Below are 20396 nucleotides of genomic sequence, written 5' to 3' on the forward strand. Positions count from 1 at the left end.
GTGGAGCAAATCCGCATTAAGCTGCTGGCTGCGTGGGCATGCAGAAGTGTTGATGTTAAAATATCAGTTTATCTTGTCGGGTGAAAGGTATGCTCTCTGTATGATGTACATTTGTATGAGTTTAAATTTAGAGCTCCTCGGTACATACTTAGAGCCAGCTAGGATGGCGTCCCATTCCTTCTAAGTCCAAGGCTGGCCTCTGTCTGCCTCCCAACGAGGCTGGAGATTTTGCTTCCGTTTCAGAGTATGTGCAAGTAATGCCGCCACCAACCAGTGCACTATATGTGATCCTGCATGTACTATAATAGCAGATATGTCGGTGGTTCAATAGTTAGGTCTCCCCAGAAGGCTGATAGGGCTCTTATAAGGGAGGTATGTAATAGGAAATATCCTGTCTGCAAGTCAGTATCTTCCGCCAATGCCTCAAACGTCAATAGTGTACCATCTCTGTATATATCGCCCAGGGTATCTATTCCTGCAGTATGCCAAACTGTTAGAGCTGCTTCAGAAGTGCCCAGCCTCCCCCTAGGAGTCCCCCGCAATGTTAATATCTGAGCATGTGGGAGTGTCATGCGAGTGGGATACAAACTCCTCCAGAAGCATTTATGCGCCAGCCCGAAGTGGAAATGGGATGATCGTGGGAGTCTGGCAGCCGGGTGAAATAAATGGTAGATTTGGGATTGGGTCCATGGCAGTTGCAAGGTCGCTATGTCTTCCAAACATCTGCCATCGAGCCATCTTGTCACCCATTGGAGCTGGGCAGCTATGCAATATAGCTCCATGTTGGGAACAGCCAATCCACCCTGACCAGTAGGAGCATATAGCTTCCACAAGGCAACTTCGGGTCTACCTTTGTTACATATTAAGTCTCGGAAAAGGCGCTCCATTTCTCGGAAGATCCTAGTCGGGACATAGAGCCGGAGATTCGAGAAATAGTACAATAATTTGGAAACAACAATCATATTCAACAGGGTAATGCGGCTCATGACGTTCAGTGGGAGCGACTTTCAAAATTGCATTTGGGCCCTAACGGCCGAGATTGCTCTTATCAAATTACCCTCCAGCAAGTCATCAGACGTCCGATAGATGAAGACACCAAGATAGCGGAAGGTAGTAGGGTACCATGGGAGTAGCGAGCCATTAAGGAGCACATTCACTTCCGCCGTATCCGCACTAAATGGTTAAACCCCTGATTTGGCCCAGTTGACCCGAAGGCCTGACATCTCTTTAAAGGCTCTGAGCGTGTCTGCAATGGACGTCGGGATGGCAGCAAGATCACGTATATACAATAGCAAATCGTATGCGCATAGGGAGACGGAGTGAAGCCCATCCCCCAGCCGGATACCCCATGCCTCACCATCATCCCATAGCAACATCGCTAATGGCTCCATAGCTAGCGAAAACAACCGTGGGGATAAGGGGCAGCCCTGGCGCGTCCCTCATCGCACTCTAATGGGGTCTGAGAATAGTCAACCGGTTCGAACCCAAACAGTGGGTTGCTGGTATATTAGTCGAACCATGTTCATGTAGTGATCACCCAGTTCATATTTATTTAAAACCGCCGCCAGATTGGACATTCCGGAGAATCAAAGGCCTTCTCCAGACCCAATACCAAACAACCAGATTGGGGCCAACTATGCAACGCATACTGCTGCACCCAGAAGAACCTACGGATATTGAGGGAAGTGCTCTGGGCAGGAACAAAACCATTCTGGTCAGGGTGCACCAGGGTTTTCACTAAAGGCGAAAGACGTTTAGGAAGCAGTGATGCAAAAATCTTGTAATCAGTGTTAAGAAGTTCCAGTGGGTGATAAGAACCCAGAGATTCAGGATTCTTGTCAGGCCTAAGGAGGGACACCAGCAAGGCTTCGTTTTGTGTGTTGGTGAGTGTGGAGTCATCAATCGCGGTCTTGTACACTTTTAGCAATCTAGTTGCCTTTTGGACCCTTCAGTGGCTACCTGTTCACTAGCTGGTAACCTCCTTTCTACATTGGTGAGTTGCTTCTCCAGCTGTGCCCTCATACCGGCCTACGGCCCCAAACAGAGTCCTCTAGCGACCACCTTGAGAGCGTCCCATTCCACCAATGGCAACGTGACCGTACCTGCATTCTCCTCAAAGTATTGAGCAATAGTGGTTGGTAATAAATCATGGAAGGGCGCATCAAGGAGAACATCCGGCTGGAGGCGCCACACTGGGATCGGCTGTGCCTCGGCCTCCCACTGCAATTCCATCACATGCAGATTTTGATCCGAATGTGTTCGTCCCATATAGTACGATCCGAGGATACATGGTAGGAGATCATTTGACACCATGAAGCGGTCTAGACGTACATGAAGCCTGTGCACCCCCGAATAATAGGAATACACTCTGTCCTGCGGGTTTCTGTGGCGCCAAGCATCGGAAAAATACCATTGCGCTTCCCAATGTTTTAATGCTTTTGCTGCAGTGTGTGTGGCTGTCCTGGGCAAGGGAGGAAAGGAGCAGTCTAGTGAAACATCCAGTACGCAATTGTAGTCGCCACCCAATACCATGGGCACATCATGCCACTTCGCCAACTTGTGGGATATCAGTTCCAAAAAGGCTGCCTGCTCATTATTGGGCTCGTAAAGCCATGCAATACAATTTGCTTACCGTCCAATACACCCTTAACATACCTACCCTCTGTGTTTATGATGGTGTCCACCAACCGGAAGGGCGTCCCTGGCCTCACCCACACCAGAACCCCGCGTGCATACGTCGAATAACCTGTTGCATGTAATTGACCCCACCAGCGTCTGTGTAGGCATGTTACTTCTGCCCTGGCAAGTGTGTCTCTTGGAGTAGTCCTATTTGTATGTTGTGGCGTTTCAAATATGAGTATATAAGATAACGACGTGACAGACTATGGATGCCTCTCACATTCTAGGTCCCTATATTGAAAGATGCCTTGGTACATGCGGCCCTGCCTGATAAAGGGATGGAAGGAGCTGGCATGAAGTGTGTAAGGGTCATTCTGGAGTGCCCCTCCCTACGTGGGCCAATATAGTGGCAGTCATACCTCAGTACAAAAAGGATGGCATAATATACAATAAAACAATTCACAATGAGAAATACCATGAATACAAATATACAACAGGCAGTTGCCCAAACTTGAAAGAACAATAGCACACAACTAACTTCCGGGGGAGACTATTGGGCAGGGCAATGTACGAATCATCTAGAAAAGGGGTTCGTCCCTAGCGGATATTCCCATATATGATGGAGACAGAAGGGTAGACCATATTATTGTATCGGGACCTGTCTTACGATGGGGCCTTAATCCACTATGGACATAAAGTCTTGAGTTCCACTGTGTTACCTTAGCTACCAAGGCCGGGGATCACAACTTACAAGCATAACACAGAGTCCAATATACTTGCGTGTCTGAGGAGACTGTTAACTGCCTAGCCGGTGGAAAGCATGGGAGAAAGGCAGGTTATATTCTGGGTCTCAAGCAATTTCATTTGATGTCTGCGGAGTGACATGGGGTAGGTCACAAGAACCTTGGGAAACAGGAAAATTGTCTGAGAGTTCGTCTTCACTAAGTGGCCCCTGTCGATCAGAGTCCAAATTAGATTCTTCACTCGGTGTCCGACTAATGTCCACCACTGCTTGTAGAGCTTTGAGCTGGCCACTCCAGATCAGTTCCGGCGTTGGGCCCAGAGTTTGAGAGGCTAGGGATTGTGGCTTCTTCCGTCCTCTTTGGCGGCGGTGCAGGGAGGCCGCTAGGATCGATTCCCTCCGTCCGGCAGTGGGGGCTTCACCCCTTGTTGAATCATAAGAGTCAAGCCATTCCTCTGCCCCCTCCGGAGTGGTGAAAATGGGTCTTACCATTTGCGATGACCCTCAGCTTCGCTGGGAACAGCAGAGAGTACTTAAGATCACATTGTCGCAGGTGTCTCTTCACTGCCAGGTAGGAGTGCCGTTGTTTCTGGTCCTGAAACGTATAGTGCAGGAAGAAAATAACTTTGTGATTGTCAACTTGCACCTCTTGCAGCTTCCGAGTACCTTGAAGAACGGCATCCCTGTTCCTATAATTCAATAGACTGATTAAAAGTGGTCTCGGATTAGAGCCCGGCGGAGGCGGCTTGGCCGGAACTCTGTACACTCGTTCACAACAAAGTGTGGAGAGAGGGCCTCCCCAGGCAGCAGCGTGCGGAGCGAATCTTCAGCATAGACCACTGCGTCTCTTCCTTCCACTCCCTCCGGCAGGCCTACTACACGTATGTTGTTGTATCGGGCCCTGCCTTCAGCATCCTCAGCCCTGTCCTCTAAGAACTCCACTCAGTTTAAGAGATCTCAAATGTGCCACTTCGGCGTGGTCACTTGCAGAGAGATATTTGTGATTTCCCCTTCAGTAGCAGTGGTGCGGTCCGCAAGCTTCCGATGGTCCGCATGGAGCAAGGTGAGGTTGAGTGCCACTTTACCAGTTTTACCTTCTAGTGAGGTGCTGGCCTGGTTCATTGTCTCCCCATGTTTCTCTACGGCCACCAGCACCACGTTGAGTTTGCGCGTCATGGGGTCCGTTGTCTCCGCACCTGCCATTTTATCCGTCTGCACCAACCTTCGTTCGGCCTCTCCGTGACATGGGGTACCAGGGAATGTTCACTGGGCCAGATGCGACACTTGTGTGATGCCTCTAAGGTGGATTTCGGGATATGCCGCCACTATCTGCACCAGCCAAGGCCCAAGAAGAACAAAGTAAGGCTGTCTTGGTGTCTCCCACAACTTTAATGTTTTACATACACAAAGGAAAGCTGACCGAAGTGAGACTGGAGGCCAACGTGTCCTGGCAGTGAATTTAACTTGAAGAAGTCTACCTATGTAGAGATCGTTCAATCCCAGAACTCGAGCTACAGAAAATTCAGAATGTATTAAGACTGCATTCCATTGGAGGAACACGGAGAGAGCCCCAACTTTGATGGGCATACCATAAAAACAGATGGGTGGCTCTTGGTCTTGAGGAGCCAGTCCCCAAGAGTGATCTTTGAATGATAACACATCACCAATTCCGATCTGAAGTGTGGGAGACACAAAGTCTTTTTCCTGAAGAAGGTGGTCGGATCATTTTAACCTACCGAAATGTGTTGCGCTGCTTCTTCAAAATCTCTAAATCAACCCTATCTTGGCCAAACAAGAGACTGTACAAAATAGTTGTTTGACCAATGAATTTCTTTGTGTTTAGTGTGTAACAAATAAAAAAAAATTTATGTCTACGATATTCTCCCATGCTCTTTTATTATGATTTTTGTAACAATGTGTATGATCTTTGTGAAATTTTAATGTGGCTCTCTATTTAGAGAGTTATATTATCTTGAAATAATCTATGTTTTTTATATGCACACTTTATATTACTTTTTTAACGGATTTTACAGAATAAACATTGATATACTGGATTTTTGCAAACGGTCAGCACTCCTTGGTGAGATTGGTATGCTTGGATGAATGGTGTATAATTTATTATCGGTTTGTCCAAATACATAGAAAGAGAATTGTTGTTTTTGATTATTTGTCTATTTGGTGTCCTGTCCCTTTGTTTAAGGTGGACCCCTCTCTTATTGTTTGTGACATAGACTAGCTAAAATGTTAGGGAGGTCTCTGGCAAATACACGCAGCAGTGCACTAAGGTAAAAACACATGCACACACACAGGGCAAACACAGCAAAACAACAGCAATAGGCTAAAATTACTATGTAGTTAAAACAGGTAAAAGCTTTAAAAGGATTAAGGACAGGCAGCAGGGCTTTTTGAAGCAAATTGTTGGCAATGCTTTACTTTTAGCTGTTTGTTGCAGCAAATTAATTAACGGCTTATGATATAATCAATTTGTAAAAGGAATGCTACAATGTTACACCATTGGGTGTGTTTATTGTGAGCACAGTGCGAGCTACAGAAAATTCAGAATGTATTAAGACTACATTCCATTGGAGGAACACGGAGAGAGCCCCAACTTTGATGGGCATACCATAAAAACAGATGGGTGGCTCTTGGTCTTGAGGAGCCAGTTCCCAAGAGTGATCTTTGAATGATAACACATCACCAATTCCGATCTGAAGTGTGGGAGACACAAAGTCTTTTTCCTGAAGAAGGTGGTCGGATCATTTTAACCTACCGAAATGTGTTGCGCTGCTTCTTCAAAATCTCTAAATCAACCCTATCTTGGCCAAACAAGAGACTGTACAAAATAGTTGTTTGACCAATGAATTTCTTTGTGTTTAGTGTGTAACAAATAAAAAAAAATTAATGTCTACGATATTCTCCCATGCTCTTTTATTATGATTTTTGTAACAATGTGTATGATCTTTGTGAAATTTTAATGTGGCTCTCTATTTAGAGAGTTATATTATCTTGAAATAATCTATGTTTTTTATATGCACACTTTATATTACTTTTTTAACTGATTTTACAGAATAAACATTGATATACTGGATTTTTGCAAACGGTCAGCACTCCTTGGTGAGATTGTTATGCTTGGATGAATGGTGTATAATTTATTATCGGTTTGTCCAAATACATAGAAAGAGAATTGTTGTTTTTGATTATTTGTCTATTTGGTGTCCTGTCCCTTTGTTTAAGGTGGACCCCTCTCTTATTGTTTGTGACATAGACTAGCTAAAATGTTAGGGAGGTCTCTGGCAAATACACGCAGCAGTGCACTAAGGTAAAAACACATGCACACACACACAGCAAAACAACAGCAAAACAACAGCAATAGGCTAAAATTACTATGTAGTTAAAACAGGTAAAAGCTTTAAAAAGATTAAGGACAGGCAGCAGGGCCTTTTGAAGCAAATTGTTGGCAATGCTTTACTTTTAGCTGTTTGTTGCAGCAAATTAATTAACGGCTTATGATATAATCAATTTGTAAAAGGAATGCTACAATGTTACACCATTGGGTGTGTTTATTGTGAGCACAGTGCGATTTTTGTAAAGTTTAAAAATGTTGTTTTCCATTTGCTATGTATTGTGCCTTACTGCTCTCAGTTCTTGGAGGAGAGTGTTAAGACATGGTTTTCCTCAATGAACATTTGAGACTTACTTGTTAATTATGAATGTCTTTTTTGTGCCTCATTTGGGATTCTTTTTGCAGTTAATTGTAACACTTTTTCAGCCTTACTTAAGTGTTGAGAAGCCTTTTACTAAAAAATGGTTTTAAGATATTTCAGATTGAGGGTCTTATTTGACTATAACAGAGCAGATATAAGGACTAAACTAGACAGATGTAGGCCCACCATGCTTGAGCTTATTGCATCAGCTTATAAGAAGTGTAAGCTTTATTGGATTAAAGACAGTGAATGTCAAAAGATGATACTGAATCTAGGTTGATTTTTTTTGTAGTTGCGGTCAGAGTTGACACAAGCTGTAGTTAATAGGTGCAAGTTTTAAATATACGTAGAGCATTACTATAAAGTTTTCTGTTGCTGCTTCTGGACTAAATTTGCGCTTTTCAAATCCCTTATAAGGGTTACAGCAGTCTAGGTGTTTTAGGTTCCTCTGTTTTTGAATGCAAGAAAGCCAATTGCTCTTCTTGTTTGTTTTTACTGAATCAGAATTCAAATGGTAATTATTTTTTTGTTAGTTACACCTAACTTTCGATGTGTAATAATGATTACCTTTAAAAGTTGGAGGATCTGAGAACTGGAGAGAAGTCTTGTCTTTCTGTTTACCTTGCTGGGGAAAGTAGCTTCCAACTAAAATCTACTGTCTTTTTTATGCCTAGGTTTAATGGTCCTTGGTAACATTATATGCATGATGGGCTTAATCAACCTTAATGCTAGACTGTTCACCAGATACACAGTGCCTCTGCACTATTTTCTCAGTTCTTTTAACTTTCTATTCCATTCTTTACTTCACAAAACTGTTGCAGATGTCCAGGCTTAAGACACTCTTTTACATCAAAAGTGGATTAATGCGTCCACTGTAGGGGACCGTGTTTGGCATCATGGTTACAGGTTCGAATCCCTCCTGGTCCACTCAGCCTTTCATCCTTCTGAGGTTGATAAAATGACTGCCGTTGAGTAACAATAAACATCTGGTATTCAGCGTCAAGATATACTTCAGGGTGAATGTGTGCTTTACAAATACACATTATATGTTAACAATCAGGCAGCTCAGAAGGGGCGGAAAGAGACTTGTTGTAGCTAGTGCAGTGCCTGCGAGTAATGCCAGCTGGAGAGCCTATCTTTCCCTCTCAACAAAGATATGCTATCTTCTTGAGATAAAGGTGAAAAGTCAGGCTTCCGTATTTATGACAGATAATCCATCTGCCTTCCTGAACACAGTGATGGCACTTAAGATGAGTGATGATGAAGGTGAATGGTGTATGTGGCTGTGTTCTTTTAAGCTTGTCACTTCCACCCTATCTATTTACATATAGATGGAACCTCTTGGCACAATCTTGCAGGAGAGTAATATAGAAACACATCAATACACTGATCATAAGCAGCTTTAACTCAGAGTGTCCAATTAAATCAGTATAACTATTTCCTTAAGCTCATTTTTAAAACTATACTTTTCAGAAACCAAATTGGTATTTCTCAATTCTAACAATCCATCACTTCAGTCCATCTCTTTTTCCCTGGTTTTTTCAGCTACATTTCTTGGATTTGTCACTAAACAATATGGCAACTTGATTGAACACATCTCCATCCTTTCTACTAAATCTGCTGAGCAATCTCGAACACTATATCCCCACACAGGATATCAAGTCAGCAATTCAAGTGTCAGTATCCCTGCATCTTGACTGGGGCAAATTTCAGAGATTGGCATTCATATGGGAATGGGTTTGTTTGCATGTTATTGTTTGTGAAGGTTTACTTTCAGATATTTCATTTGGTAGGTGAAGAGGTGCGGTGCTGGGGGCATGGCTCCGTCGGTGATGGCCACTCTCCCGTGAGCTCTGTGACGGAGCGGGAGCGTTTCTCCTGATTTAACATCTTCCACCACAGCGAACGGCACGGAAGTCAGCCGCTGTTTCGCGGAAGATGGTAGGAACAGTGTGTGCTATTCTGTAGAGTTCCCCAAGTAAGTGGCTTGCCTATTCTTTAATTAAAGGCCGGCGCGAGTGAATTGAGACTAGCGGCTGCCATTTTGTTTTACCACGAGCGGTGAATTCTCTTCACAGAATGAGGCAGATGATTTTTCTCACTTTCATGACCTTCAACCTCCCTAATTTCCTGCCTTTTATTTATATTTCTTCAGGCGAGTTCTTTGTTTTTTATTTATGAGGCTCCTCTTGAAGAATTTTTGAGGCATGTTTATTTCATTCAATATTTTGGCCTTCCTTGGGTGCTTTTTACGTGGAAATCGAGTATATGGCAAACTCTCTCCTCAATTTTGATTTCTAGATCATCTTGGTCATTTTTTAGATGGTTATATCCCATATTGCTGCTTTTCTTCTCTAATTTTTTTCATTATTACTACTTTATGACTTTCATGTATGGCGAGAACAAAATCTGTTCAAATCTCTACGGCAATGTCTTCTACTTCCGTGGTGGACTACAACCCTTTCAGTGTTCTTCATAATAATATGGCAGACTCTGACCAGGTATCTTCAAATTCTTCTGTATCTAATGTTGCAATGTCTTCATCTAAAGTTTTATCAAAACTTCCTTTTTCATCAGCGCAGACACCTGTGAGGAGGGTCAAGCAAGATCCGCCCTCACCAACAGTTTCTCCTTCCCCTATATCAATGGAATTAATTCTCGACAAAATTTGAGCCCTTATACCGTATATGGAGGAAACTAATACACGTCTGCAACAATTAGATAATAAATGGTCTCATATGGAGAGTAGAGTGGTTCATTTGGAGAATAAAGTGGAAACTTTTCAATCTACTGTGGTTCAAGTTCCCTCAATGCAGTAACAGATCTCAAGTCTTCAGAAGCAGGTTGAAAACCATGAACGATGCAATAACCTTCGCATTTATGGTTTGATAGAGAGTCTTGAAGGTACAAATCCAATCTCCTTTTTTCAATCTTTCTTCCAAAATTGTTAGACATCCCCATCTCTCCACCTTTGAATGTTTAGCGTGCTCATCACTTGGGACATATCTCTCACTCGACAAATTCATCAACTAAACTGCGAGGAGTGACACTGTACTTTTTGGAGTATACAGAGCTGCTGAAAGTCTTACAAGCCGCCAAAGCTAAAGGTAGAATCTCGTGGCAGGGTTCCAATCTTTTCTTCACACAAGATTATGCCAAATCCACAGCAGATAGAAGGAAGCAATTTTTGGACATGAGACCAGCATTAAGTGATCTTAATGCCAGATTCAGACTTATCCATCCCTGTCTCTTTAAAGTCACGTATAAAAATAAGACGACTACATAGGAAGATCCTCGCCTCCTTCAAAGATTCTTGGAAGATTGCCGACAAGAAGACATGGATGTTTCCAGATTCGCTATTTAATATTGCTATGCTTCTTCTTTTTCTTAAGACGTTTTGATTGTTGTTTTGTATAATGTATTTGTTGCTTTATATATATTTATTATCTTATTTTTCTTCATTAGGTTTCAATTTCATCCATTTTCACTCGTGTGATCACCCGTTCATCTGATGGTAATTTGTCTTCCTCTCGTTCCAGTCGTTGGAGCTCTGGTTGATGTACCATCCCATCCTGTGGCTCCACTACCCTCAATCCCTTTCTGTGTGTTCTTGGTATGTCATCTTTTGTTAAGGTTCTGGTATCTTTTTATTTCTATGATCCTCTGTTTTATATGTTTTCTTTTTCTCTTCCCTTTTCTTTCTTTCCGTTTACAATGGTCTTTATCACCTATTCCTCTACCTATCTCATATTTTTTATTTGATCTCTTACTTTTTATGTCCAGATGTTCATATTATTCTTTTTCTCCTCCTTTTTCTATCCTCGGTCATTTCTTTTTTTTCTTTTTCCAATTTGCAAGTTTCTACACATCACTTATAATGTTTCAAAGTTATCTCATATTCTGTTTTTCCTATTTTTCTGATAATGCACCAGTTATCGTAATTTTCTTATTCAGTAACGTTCTTAAGATATTGTTATGTAATAAATTACTTTAACAGTAGTTTCATGGAATGTTAAAGGTTTAGGTTCCCTTATAAAGTATCAATGGGTTTTGTCTCATCTTTCCCCTTTAAAAGGTGATATTGTTTTGTTACAAGAAATTCATATTGCTGATAAAGAAATTGCTAAGCTAAAACGTCAATGGGTGGGTCAAGTCTTTGCTTTGCAGGAAAACATAAGGAGTGGCTATTTTATGTCACAAGCTTCTTACTATACAAATGCTTACTCAAGATGTAGATTGTGATGGCAGATGAGTTTCTGTATTTCTCCTGATTTATGAGATTCTAATAACTATTGTTAATCTATATGTACCTACCACACCTGACAAATCTTTTTGGCTAGGAGTATTATCTAAATTGATGACATACTCTGATGATTATTTGTTCATGGGTGGTGATTGCAATATGATTTTTGACCCTATCCTTGACAGAAAATCTAAAACCAAATTTATACCTTCTCACATGCATTCTTAATTTACATCAACCCTTTCTCAAAAGATCTCTTGTAGATGCTTGGAGATTATGTAATCCTAATGTCCAAGAATATACTTTTTTCTCTCCTGCCCATTTTTCGCAATCTAGGTTAGATTATATTTTTATTTCTATTTAACTTGGTCAGAGGGTTATCAGTTCTGATATAGGATCTATTTTGATCTCTGACCACGCTCCAGTTACTTTAGATTTAGAATTCCTTCCTACTCTTCAGGGAACCCGGCGTTGGATATTTAACAACGCCCTTCTATCAGATTCACATTTCACTCACTCCTTCGAACATTTTGCTCATATTTTTTTAAGGATAATGAAACTCCCGGGATTTCACCTCAAATTGTTTGGGACACCCTTAAAGCAGCTTCTAGAGACTTTATTATTAAATTTGTTTCCCAAAAACAGAAATGAGCTTCTAATAAATTAAAAAATCTCACATTAAAGATTAAGACACTAGAACATTCCTACTATAAATCCCAATCTGCGACTACCCTTAATGATTTACTTCTAGCCAAATTTTGAATCTAATCAAATATCTACTGACAATGCCAAATCGTTCCTACTCAAGGCTAGTGCGCAATAAATGGTGGTCAGAATTAATCAGGGAAGCTTCTTGCAAATTATCTAAAAATCAAGAAAGAACGTACTGTTATTGATTCTATCCTATCTTCTTCTAACCATACTCTTTATAAAAGTGAAGATATTGTTTTAGAATTTACAAAATGTTATCAAACTCTCTATTCCTCAGAAGTTCTACCGGAAACACATGATATCGCTAGCTATTTATCCTCCATTTCCCCTCCTTCAAACCCTAGATTTTTCCTTATTAGAAAAGGACATTCAGATTCAAGACATTTCGCTCCATTAAACAAGGTAAAGCTCCAGGCCCTGATGGTTTCACTATTGAATTTTACTCACTTTCCTTTTACCTAAATTACATCAACTCTTTCTCTATTTCATTTCTTCTAATTCTTCCTGCTGTTCTTTTCAGGAAACACTGATGTGCCTTCTTCCAAAAGAAGGAAAAGATCAAAAATGTTGGTTTGGTTTCGGTCCTACGTTCATTCAATATGTGTCTTTACTTTATTCCTCTCCCAAATCCTCTATTTTAGCTAATGGCTTCTTATCTTCATATTTTCCTCTCAATAGAAGTGCAAGAAAAGGTTGCCCTCTCTCCCCTTTATTATTTATTCTGGCTTTAGCACCCTTTTAAATCAAGATTCGCTCTAACCCCCACATTACTGGTTTTTCTTATGGTAACTCCCAACTTAAAATTTCAGCTTATGCTGATGATATCCTTCTATTCATAGCTCACCCTCAAACATCTTTACCTGCTTTCTTATTGAAAGTTAACAATTTTTCAAACGTTTCAGGGTACAAATTGAACACAGATAAATGTGAAATGCTCCCTTTAAATAAGTTATGTTTCCACACCGACTTCAGTGCATCTTCCTTTCATTGGAATTCATCTCATATTAAATATCTTGGCCTATTGTTCTCAGATTCGGTTAAGAATTCTATAACTTTGAATTTGGACTCTTTATCTAAAACTCTACTTGATCTTACATCTCCCTGGATATTCTTATCCTGGTGGGGACGTCTTGATTCTATTATGATGATGCTTGTTCCCATTATATTATTTTATATATCTAACATGCTGGTTAATATCCCTAAACCATTTTTTTAAAATCTACTCAATTCTATCCAAATTTTTACGGAATGGGAAAAAATCTAGGATATCTTTGTGTAAACTTACGAAACCAAAACTCCTGGGAGGCGTTAATTTTCCAGATTTCATCAAATATCATCAAGCATTCGGTCTTAAACAGTTGGCTCTTCTATTAAAAGACAATGATGATGTGCCTGTACCTTTATGGAGAAATGTTTTTACCAATTCTTTTTCCTTGTTAGAGTGTTTATCTTTTTCTTCTAAACCTGGCTTCTTGTCTCATCCAATTTTCAAGAACACATGCAGGATCCTTTCTCCCATTTTTATATCCTTCAAGTCATCAAGAGAGAAATGTTTAGCTTCCTCTATCTGGTACAATGTTTTGTTTAAGATTAATAACAGAGTTTAATTTGGAAGGATGAAAGGAGTGGCATTCTAAAGGACTGAAACGAGTATCTCAAGTATGTCAAGATGGTTCTAGTCTTCCTTTTTCTGAAGCCCAAATTATTTTTTCATTCCCGGCCTCTTATGAAGACAAATATAATTTACTTACCTAGCAATGCAAAAAGCTTATCATAACCTCTCCTTTGAACAATACAGTCACCTTCCTCATCTACTCTTTGTAGAATATTAGACTCATTACCTTCTGCTTCCCAAATATATAAACATATAACTTTAACTCTGGAAGATAGAGATAAAACTGACATTTAACTTTGTTGGGAGATTGACTTTCAATCTACCTTTCCCATCTCCCATTGGAAAAAGATTTGGTCGAAAATAAGAAAGTCTTCTAGAGCGGCTAACACAACTCAAACATTACATTTTTTTATATGTTATGTTATGTTATAGTTGATTTATAAAGCGCTCGTACACCAGATTGGTTTCTTGGCGCTACTGGGAAAAGGATAAGGTGGTGTGATTTATTCGAGAGTTACTTGTAAGCCTGTCGGAAAAGCCATGTTTTTTTAAGTTTGCGGAATGTCATGAGGTCAGTGCAGGATCTACTCTCTAGCGGCATGGAGCTCCAGTATCTTGGAGCCAGTGTAGAGAATCTGGATCCTCCAAATCGTTTCTGTTTGAAGGAAGGTGTTGTCAAAAGATGCAGGTGGGCGGATCTTAGGATACGAGTTGGATTGTATCTTTTGATCATGCTGTTAATGAATGTTTGGCTTTTGTCATTCAAGGATTTGAAGATGATGCATCCCAATTTGAAAGCGCATCTCTGTGATATCAGAAGCCAATGAAGTTTTTCCAGGAGGGAGGTAACATGTTGGCGTTTGTTTTCCTGTAGAATCAGTCTGGCTGCCTGATTCTGTACCAGTTGGAGGCGGTGAGTGAGGTAAGCTGGGATGCCAAAATATAGGGAGTTGGTGTAGTCAATGTGCGAGATCACCATAGCAAGGACTGCCAGAAGTTTAACTTCTTGAGTGAGGTACCTGCTGATTTTCTTTATTTTCCTTAGTTGAAAGAAACAGGTGGAAATGGCAGAACCGATGTGGGATTTCATGGTGAGATCACTGTTGACCACCACCCCTAGTGTTTTGGCTTGTTTGGATGGGGTCGGGGATTGTCCTAATTCTTTGGGCCAGAAGAGAGAGCTCCAGGGGTTGCGTAGGCCTCCCGTAAGGATTAGTTCTGTTTTATCCGGGTTTAATTTAAATTGATTACTATTCATCCAATCCCGGATGATTAGCAATCCCCCCCCCCCCAGCGCCTTGAGACCCTCTGGGTGAGTAGTGCGCTCTATAAATGCCTTGATTGATTGATTGATTGATTGATTGAATGTCGATTGAAATTCGTGAACAGAGGTCAGGGAGTCGCTAATCTGAAATACTAGCTGGAAGTCATACCCATAGTTGAAGGTTTGAATATTCCTTTCTCTTAATGCGTGGACTAAGGGGAGAAGGTAGAGATTAAATAAGTGAGGTGAGAGTGAAGAACCCTGCGGGACTCCACAAGTAGTCTTGATCATGGGGGTCGTGAAGCCGCCAAGATGAACTGACTGGGATCGGTTTGTGAGGAATGATGTGATCCATTCTAGGGCAGAGCCTTCAACACCCGCATCCTTGACACGGTCGATCAGGATGTTATGATCGACCGTGTCAAAGGCGGCCGAGAGATGCAGAAGCACCAGGACTTGAGAGAGTGCCATGTCTGCCTTGTCTCTACGAGTTTCCAATACTGACAGAATCACTGACTCTGACGAGTGAGCAGGACGGAAAACTGCCTGATGAGCGTCCAGGTATTCCGATTGCTCCAGGAAAGCAGATAGGCATTTAGCTACATGGGCTTCAAGCAATTTAGCTAGATATGGAAGCAGTGATATTGGACGAAAATTTGTTAACATTTTAGGATCAGCTCCTGTTTTTTTTTAATAAGGGGATGATTATGGCTTTTTTAAAGGACTCTGGTACCTGACCCTGTAGCAGTGACTCATTTAGGAGAGTCACGGCTGGGCTTGGGCAGGCAGAAAATATTTCCTTAAGGATCCTTGGAGGACAGCAGTCTCTAGGAGATCCAGATTTTACTTTGACTGGTAGGTCTGTGAAAATGTCTTGGTTTATTAATGGGAATTGTGCCAGCTTTTCTGGGTTCTTAGGTTTCCTGTGGTGCGCCGGGCACGGACAGCTAGGAATTATTTAAGGAATCACATAAGGTTTGAGAGGGGGTGAGTTTCACTGTGATTCTGTCCGGGTTAGATAGTTTGTTAATGATTGAGAAGATATCTTTAGAGCGATTTGTGGAATTGATGATTTTGGACGAGAAGAATTTGGCTTTGGTAGTTATTATCGCCTTTTTATATGTACCGCGTGCCTGTAAAAACCTACTTTTGTCGTCCGGGGAGTATTTATGTCTCCACTTTCTCTCTGCTTGACGGAGGTCAAGTTTTAATTTTTTTAGCTCAGGTGAGAACCACTTATGGGCTTCGTGGCGATGGGCCCGGTGTAATTTCTTGAGAGGGGCATATTTATTATTGGCAGTCATCAGCCAGTTTGATAGGCCTTCCTCGCCTTGGTTGACAGATGGTTGAACCGTAGGGATGGTGTTAGTTAGTGACTCTAAAAATGTATCTTTATTAATAGTGCTCCAGCTTCTTCGTGAGCCAGGGTTGTATTTAGTTGTTATGAGGTGAATGGAAATATTTATAGTGAATTTAATAAGATGGTGGTCAGACCATATGCACGGTGTGACTTCTAGGTTGGTTAAAGGCAGGTTGTTAGACCATACCTGATCCAGGGTATGCCCTTTGATGTGTGTTGCAGTGATGATGCACTGTTTTAGGTTCAGCCCTGTTGAGTAAATTAGTTAATTTGGCGGAGTAGGTTACCCCTGTCAGATTACATAAATTAGATCCCACACTATCCTACAGATGTTAGTCCTGTGTGCAGATCTTAAACATATGCTATTTGAATGCCCCCTATTTATGACTTTTGGGTAAAAGTCTGGAAAAAAATTAACTCAATTTTTAATTCCAAATCCCCTTTCAATTTTATTAATCTTTTTCTAGGCAGCGTTTCTGATTATTGGTCATCTAAAACGGTGATTACCGTTTATATTGTTCTGCTGGTGCTCTTTGTATTTTTTCCCTTTTAGATTGTATATATTTTAGGTTCAATGGTTTCTGTTATTTTTTCACATGTTATCATTGCAAATTCTTTCAATAAACTTTCACTTTAAACTCAAAAATAGGAGGTTCGGTGCCATTTAAATAAGGGAGAAAGAGATGTAATTCTTCTAAATTGCACAAGTGGACACGCTCATTCTATGAAACCACACATATTTCACCTAAATGTCGCATATTTCTATCCAAGACTGTCTTCAAGGTAACCTATTTCCGGCATCATCATCATCATTCAACTTTATTTCGGTGGTTTAGACCATAAAAGTGCAGTGCAAAGAATAATATACAAACAGATTTTAAAACTCAGCAAATGCAATCAGGACCAGATGGTCGATTACTTGAGTAGGCAACCTAGTGAAATGTCTTGTGAGTTGGTTTACTTTGACACAGAAATCTACACGTAAAGAAAGTATGTATTTGAATGTAATCCTGTTCTTTGCTGATTCTTGAAGTTGAAAGAAAAAGATGGATATGTACAAGTATGCAGACTAAAACCAGATTAGTGTTTTGTGAATTAGGGGGAAAATGTATAGAAGTAAAAATGACGGTTATGTACTGTGATGGAGAATGTGGAATTTTTACAGAAACTGCAGTGCTTCCTTAGTGTTTAAAGAAAAGAATCACGGTTGAAGGTTCACATATTTGTTAATTTATGGTTATCCTATGCAGGAAATATGTTATTTTATTTGAATGTACATATGTCTTGCAACTGGTAAGAAAATGGGAAACCACTATGGTGGCTTTCTGTTAAAAATAGTTGAGAAAAATGTATGTTTTGGGATTACACTAAATGAACACTAAAGTAAGACCCCATTGACCTCTCAAATGACTCAACATACACTTCAGCCTCTTGATGCTGGAGAAGAAATACAAAATCTTAAGATTATGCCAATTTGGAAACAATTTCATCAGCCTTTGGAGAAGGAAATTATGTCCATGCCCCACGGAATTGCAATGCAAACAGTTTGGTATTTTAAGAGTGCAGTACCTGCCATGGAGTTCAGCTGTTCCCTTTTTAGATTATTGTCGTCCTCCAAGACTTCAATTTGAGACTGCATCTCTGCACGCTCCCTCTCAAAGCACTGCAGGCGAGACTGGAACTTCCGCAGCTGCAGATCTTGGGACTCTACCCACTGTAATGTTGAATGGAATAAGAATCTGAGTACATTGAGAGGACGCAGAGTACTCTTAATAGTTATATAATAATACAGATTGACATCTATGTCTCTTAGGTGTTGAGAGTATAAACTCTACAGACATTAACTGAAATAAATAAAAATACCTCTCTATGACTATCACCTAGGCACCAAATTGCAAACAGTGTTTGAGGTCTGGCAGCTTTGTTGAGTGGCAGGACAACTTCATTCAGTGAGTCTGGCAACACCACCATCTAATTACTTTCTTATCAATGCAAAATAACAGCCCCACAAGATAGGCAAACTACTGCAAGTACTATTGGAACACAGTTTCCAGGGAGAATCTCAATACTTTGCTCCACAATAAATTTAACAAATCTCAGCACAATAGAATATATATCAATCCTACTGTATTAGAGCAACTGATCAACACTCTAGCCTAGTTGCTTGAACCAGTAGAAACAGAAAAGGAATAAATCTAAGTTACTGAGGAATCTGAAGTTATCAGACGACGTTAAGAATTAAAAAACTGTTATACAAACCTATAAGAGATTGATGAAAATGTTTTGATCAAAGCAGCTATTTAAGACAAATGTGCAAGTAAAACAAACTAGTGAGAAAGCAAAAATAAATCTTTATTCACAAAATCATTCACGCCCATAGCAGCCCACAAAACGTAATCCAAACTATCAAACTTCTTGTTACTCCCTTAGTTTTCACCGATAGGGATGACTGAACTCAAGATCTGGGGTACTCCCTATTAATTTACTTTACAAAAACAATTAGAGAATTTTATGAACAATTTACAAATAGAGACAAAGATCCCTCAAACAGGTGACATAAAGGCAGATAATCACAAACAGCTATCTGAATGCACTACCCTCTTTCAGATAGAAAACCGCTATCTAATCCAAGTCAGGAAACCCTCTGGCTCCCCCTGACAATCTGTCTGGATACATTCCTAATAGCTTAAAAATCCACAACAGATCGAAGAAATACATCTATAATCAATACTTCTTCAGACCAGATCAGTCCGGTACAGCCTATAGAATGCAATCATGGGTCCCACTCTGAAACTTACCTCGACCCCAGTGATCCAACCAGCTTAAGGCCTATAAAAAGATTCCCTTTTGTGACCAAGCTGTTGGAGAGAGTAGTCAGGTGTTACCCCAAAACCGGTCCCAGGATGCTTGTTTCTGGTTCAGGGAAGACCTGCTTGGCAGTTCGGGCTGGACTGTTCCCATGAGAAACAGGTTCAAGACTGATTTCATACGACTGGGTCGGAACTGGGGTGGTGAAGTGAGCTAAAGAACGATGTTGGATTCAACACAGATCTAATAGTGACCGGGGTGAGTGCAAAGTTTCAGCGCACCGTCCATCATCTCCTTGTGCTTGCTTTGACAGTAGTCATGAAACAGCTCCAAATCTTTGTAGAGACCAACCAACTCGGGGTGACACCAGCCAACTCGGAGGGGGGAGGAGAGGAGGCCTCCACTGCAGCCACCACCACCAGGAGTCACGCTCTTGTTCCTAACAGCGCCGCCGCCCCGGGACTACGTTTCCCGGCAGCCTCAGCGGCGGCGCTGCCTTCTGACACCGGACAGCGCCAGGAGGCGCCATAAAGCAGCGCTCCGCTCCGCGGGACGCCGGGCCAAGCCCGGGCAAAAGGCGGGCCCTCTGTGGCCCTCTGTGGCCCTCAGAGGCACGAGGAGGCCGGGACGGGCCACCCCTCTTGGATATCACGAACTTGGAGGTAACGAGTCGCCTTATTGTATAAATACCACTACTGATCCCACACTGTGCTGTTTTATCGCTGCTGCTGTAGCTCACAGATCCTCACATCATGTCCATCTGGGAGGAGCTAAATGCCCTGTGTGGCACCAACTACGCCCAGGACTTATCTACACCCCCCATAGTGGGCAGAGTCTCTGATGAGGAAAATGATAATGATGTTGAAATTTCACCTAATGCCGACAAAATGTGTACTACCCCCTTGCTATTCCCCTCCAACCCTCCCACATTATTGCTGACTGAGGATTGAATAGAACATCTGACTCAGTATCACTTTCTCAATCGACCCTACTGGCCCACATTGAGCAACTGTTTTTTAACTGCACTATCACCCCTGGTCACAAAAATCAACAATCTGGGAGATAGGTTGACCAGTATCGAAAAATTAATACTAAGGAACTATACTCCAAAGGAAACAACTGCCACACCCATTCATTTTGTCTCCCACAGTGACAATGAAAAGCTCAAGCCCACGACACGCATGAAAACTCAAACTCTTGAACCTCTTGAACCCCTAATGTCAGTTGTAAATCCAAGAGGCCAGAATATTACTCATAAGTCCGTACCTGTACCCCATATAGTTCCCAGGACCACACTTGAAAGCAGGACGCGGATAAACCTACCCCCAGA

General features: G+C 41.3%; 1 protein-coding gene across 3 annotated transcripts in view; it reads right to left on the reverse strand.

Annotated features, from left to right (window-relative positions):
* The window catches only part of TRAF3IP3 (TRAF3 interacting protein 3), a 356734-nt gene that overhangs the window by 129801 nt on the left and 206537 nt on the right, over positions 1 to 20396 (reverse strand). For all 3 annotated transcript variants that reach the window (XM_078644495.1, XM_078644496.1, XM_078644494.1), the window contains one exon: positions 17828 to 17972. In XM_078644495.1, coding sequence (XP_078500621.1) covers positions 17828 to 17972 — 145 coding nt within the window. The remainder of the gene's footprint in view (positions 1 to 17827; positions 17973 to 20396) is intronic.

This window comes from Lissotriton helveticus, chromosome 5_1 (genome assembly GCF_964261635.1).
Source record: "Lissotriton helveticus chromosome 5_1, aLisHel1.1, whole genome shotgun sequence".
NCBI lineage: Eukaryota > Metazoa > Chordata > Amphibia > Caudata > Salamandridae > Lissotriton > Lissotriton helveticus.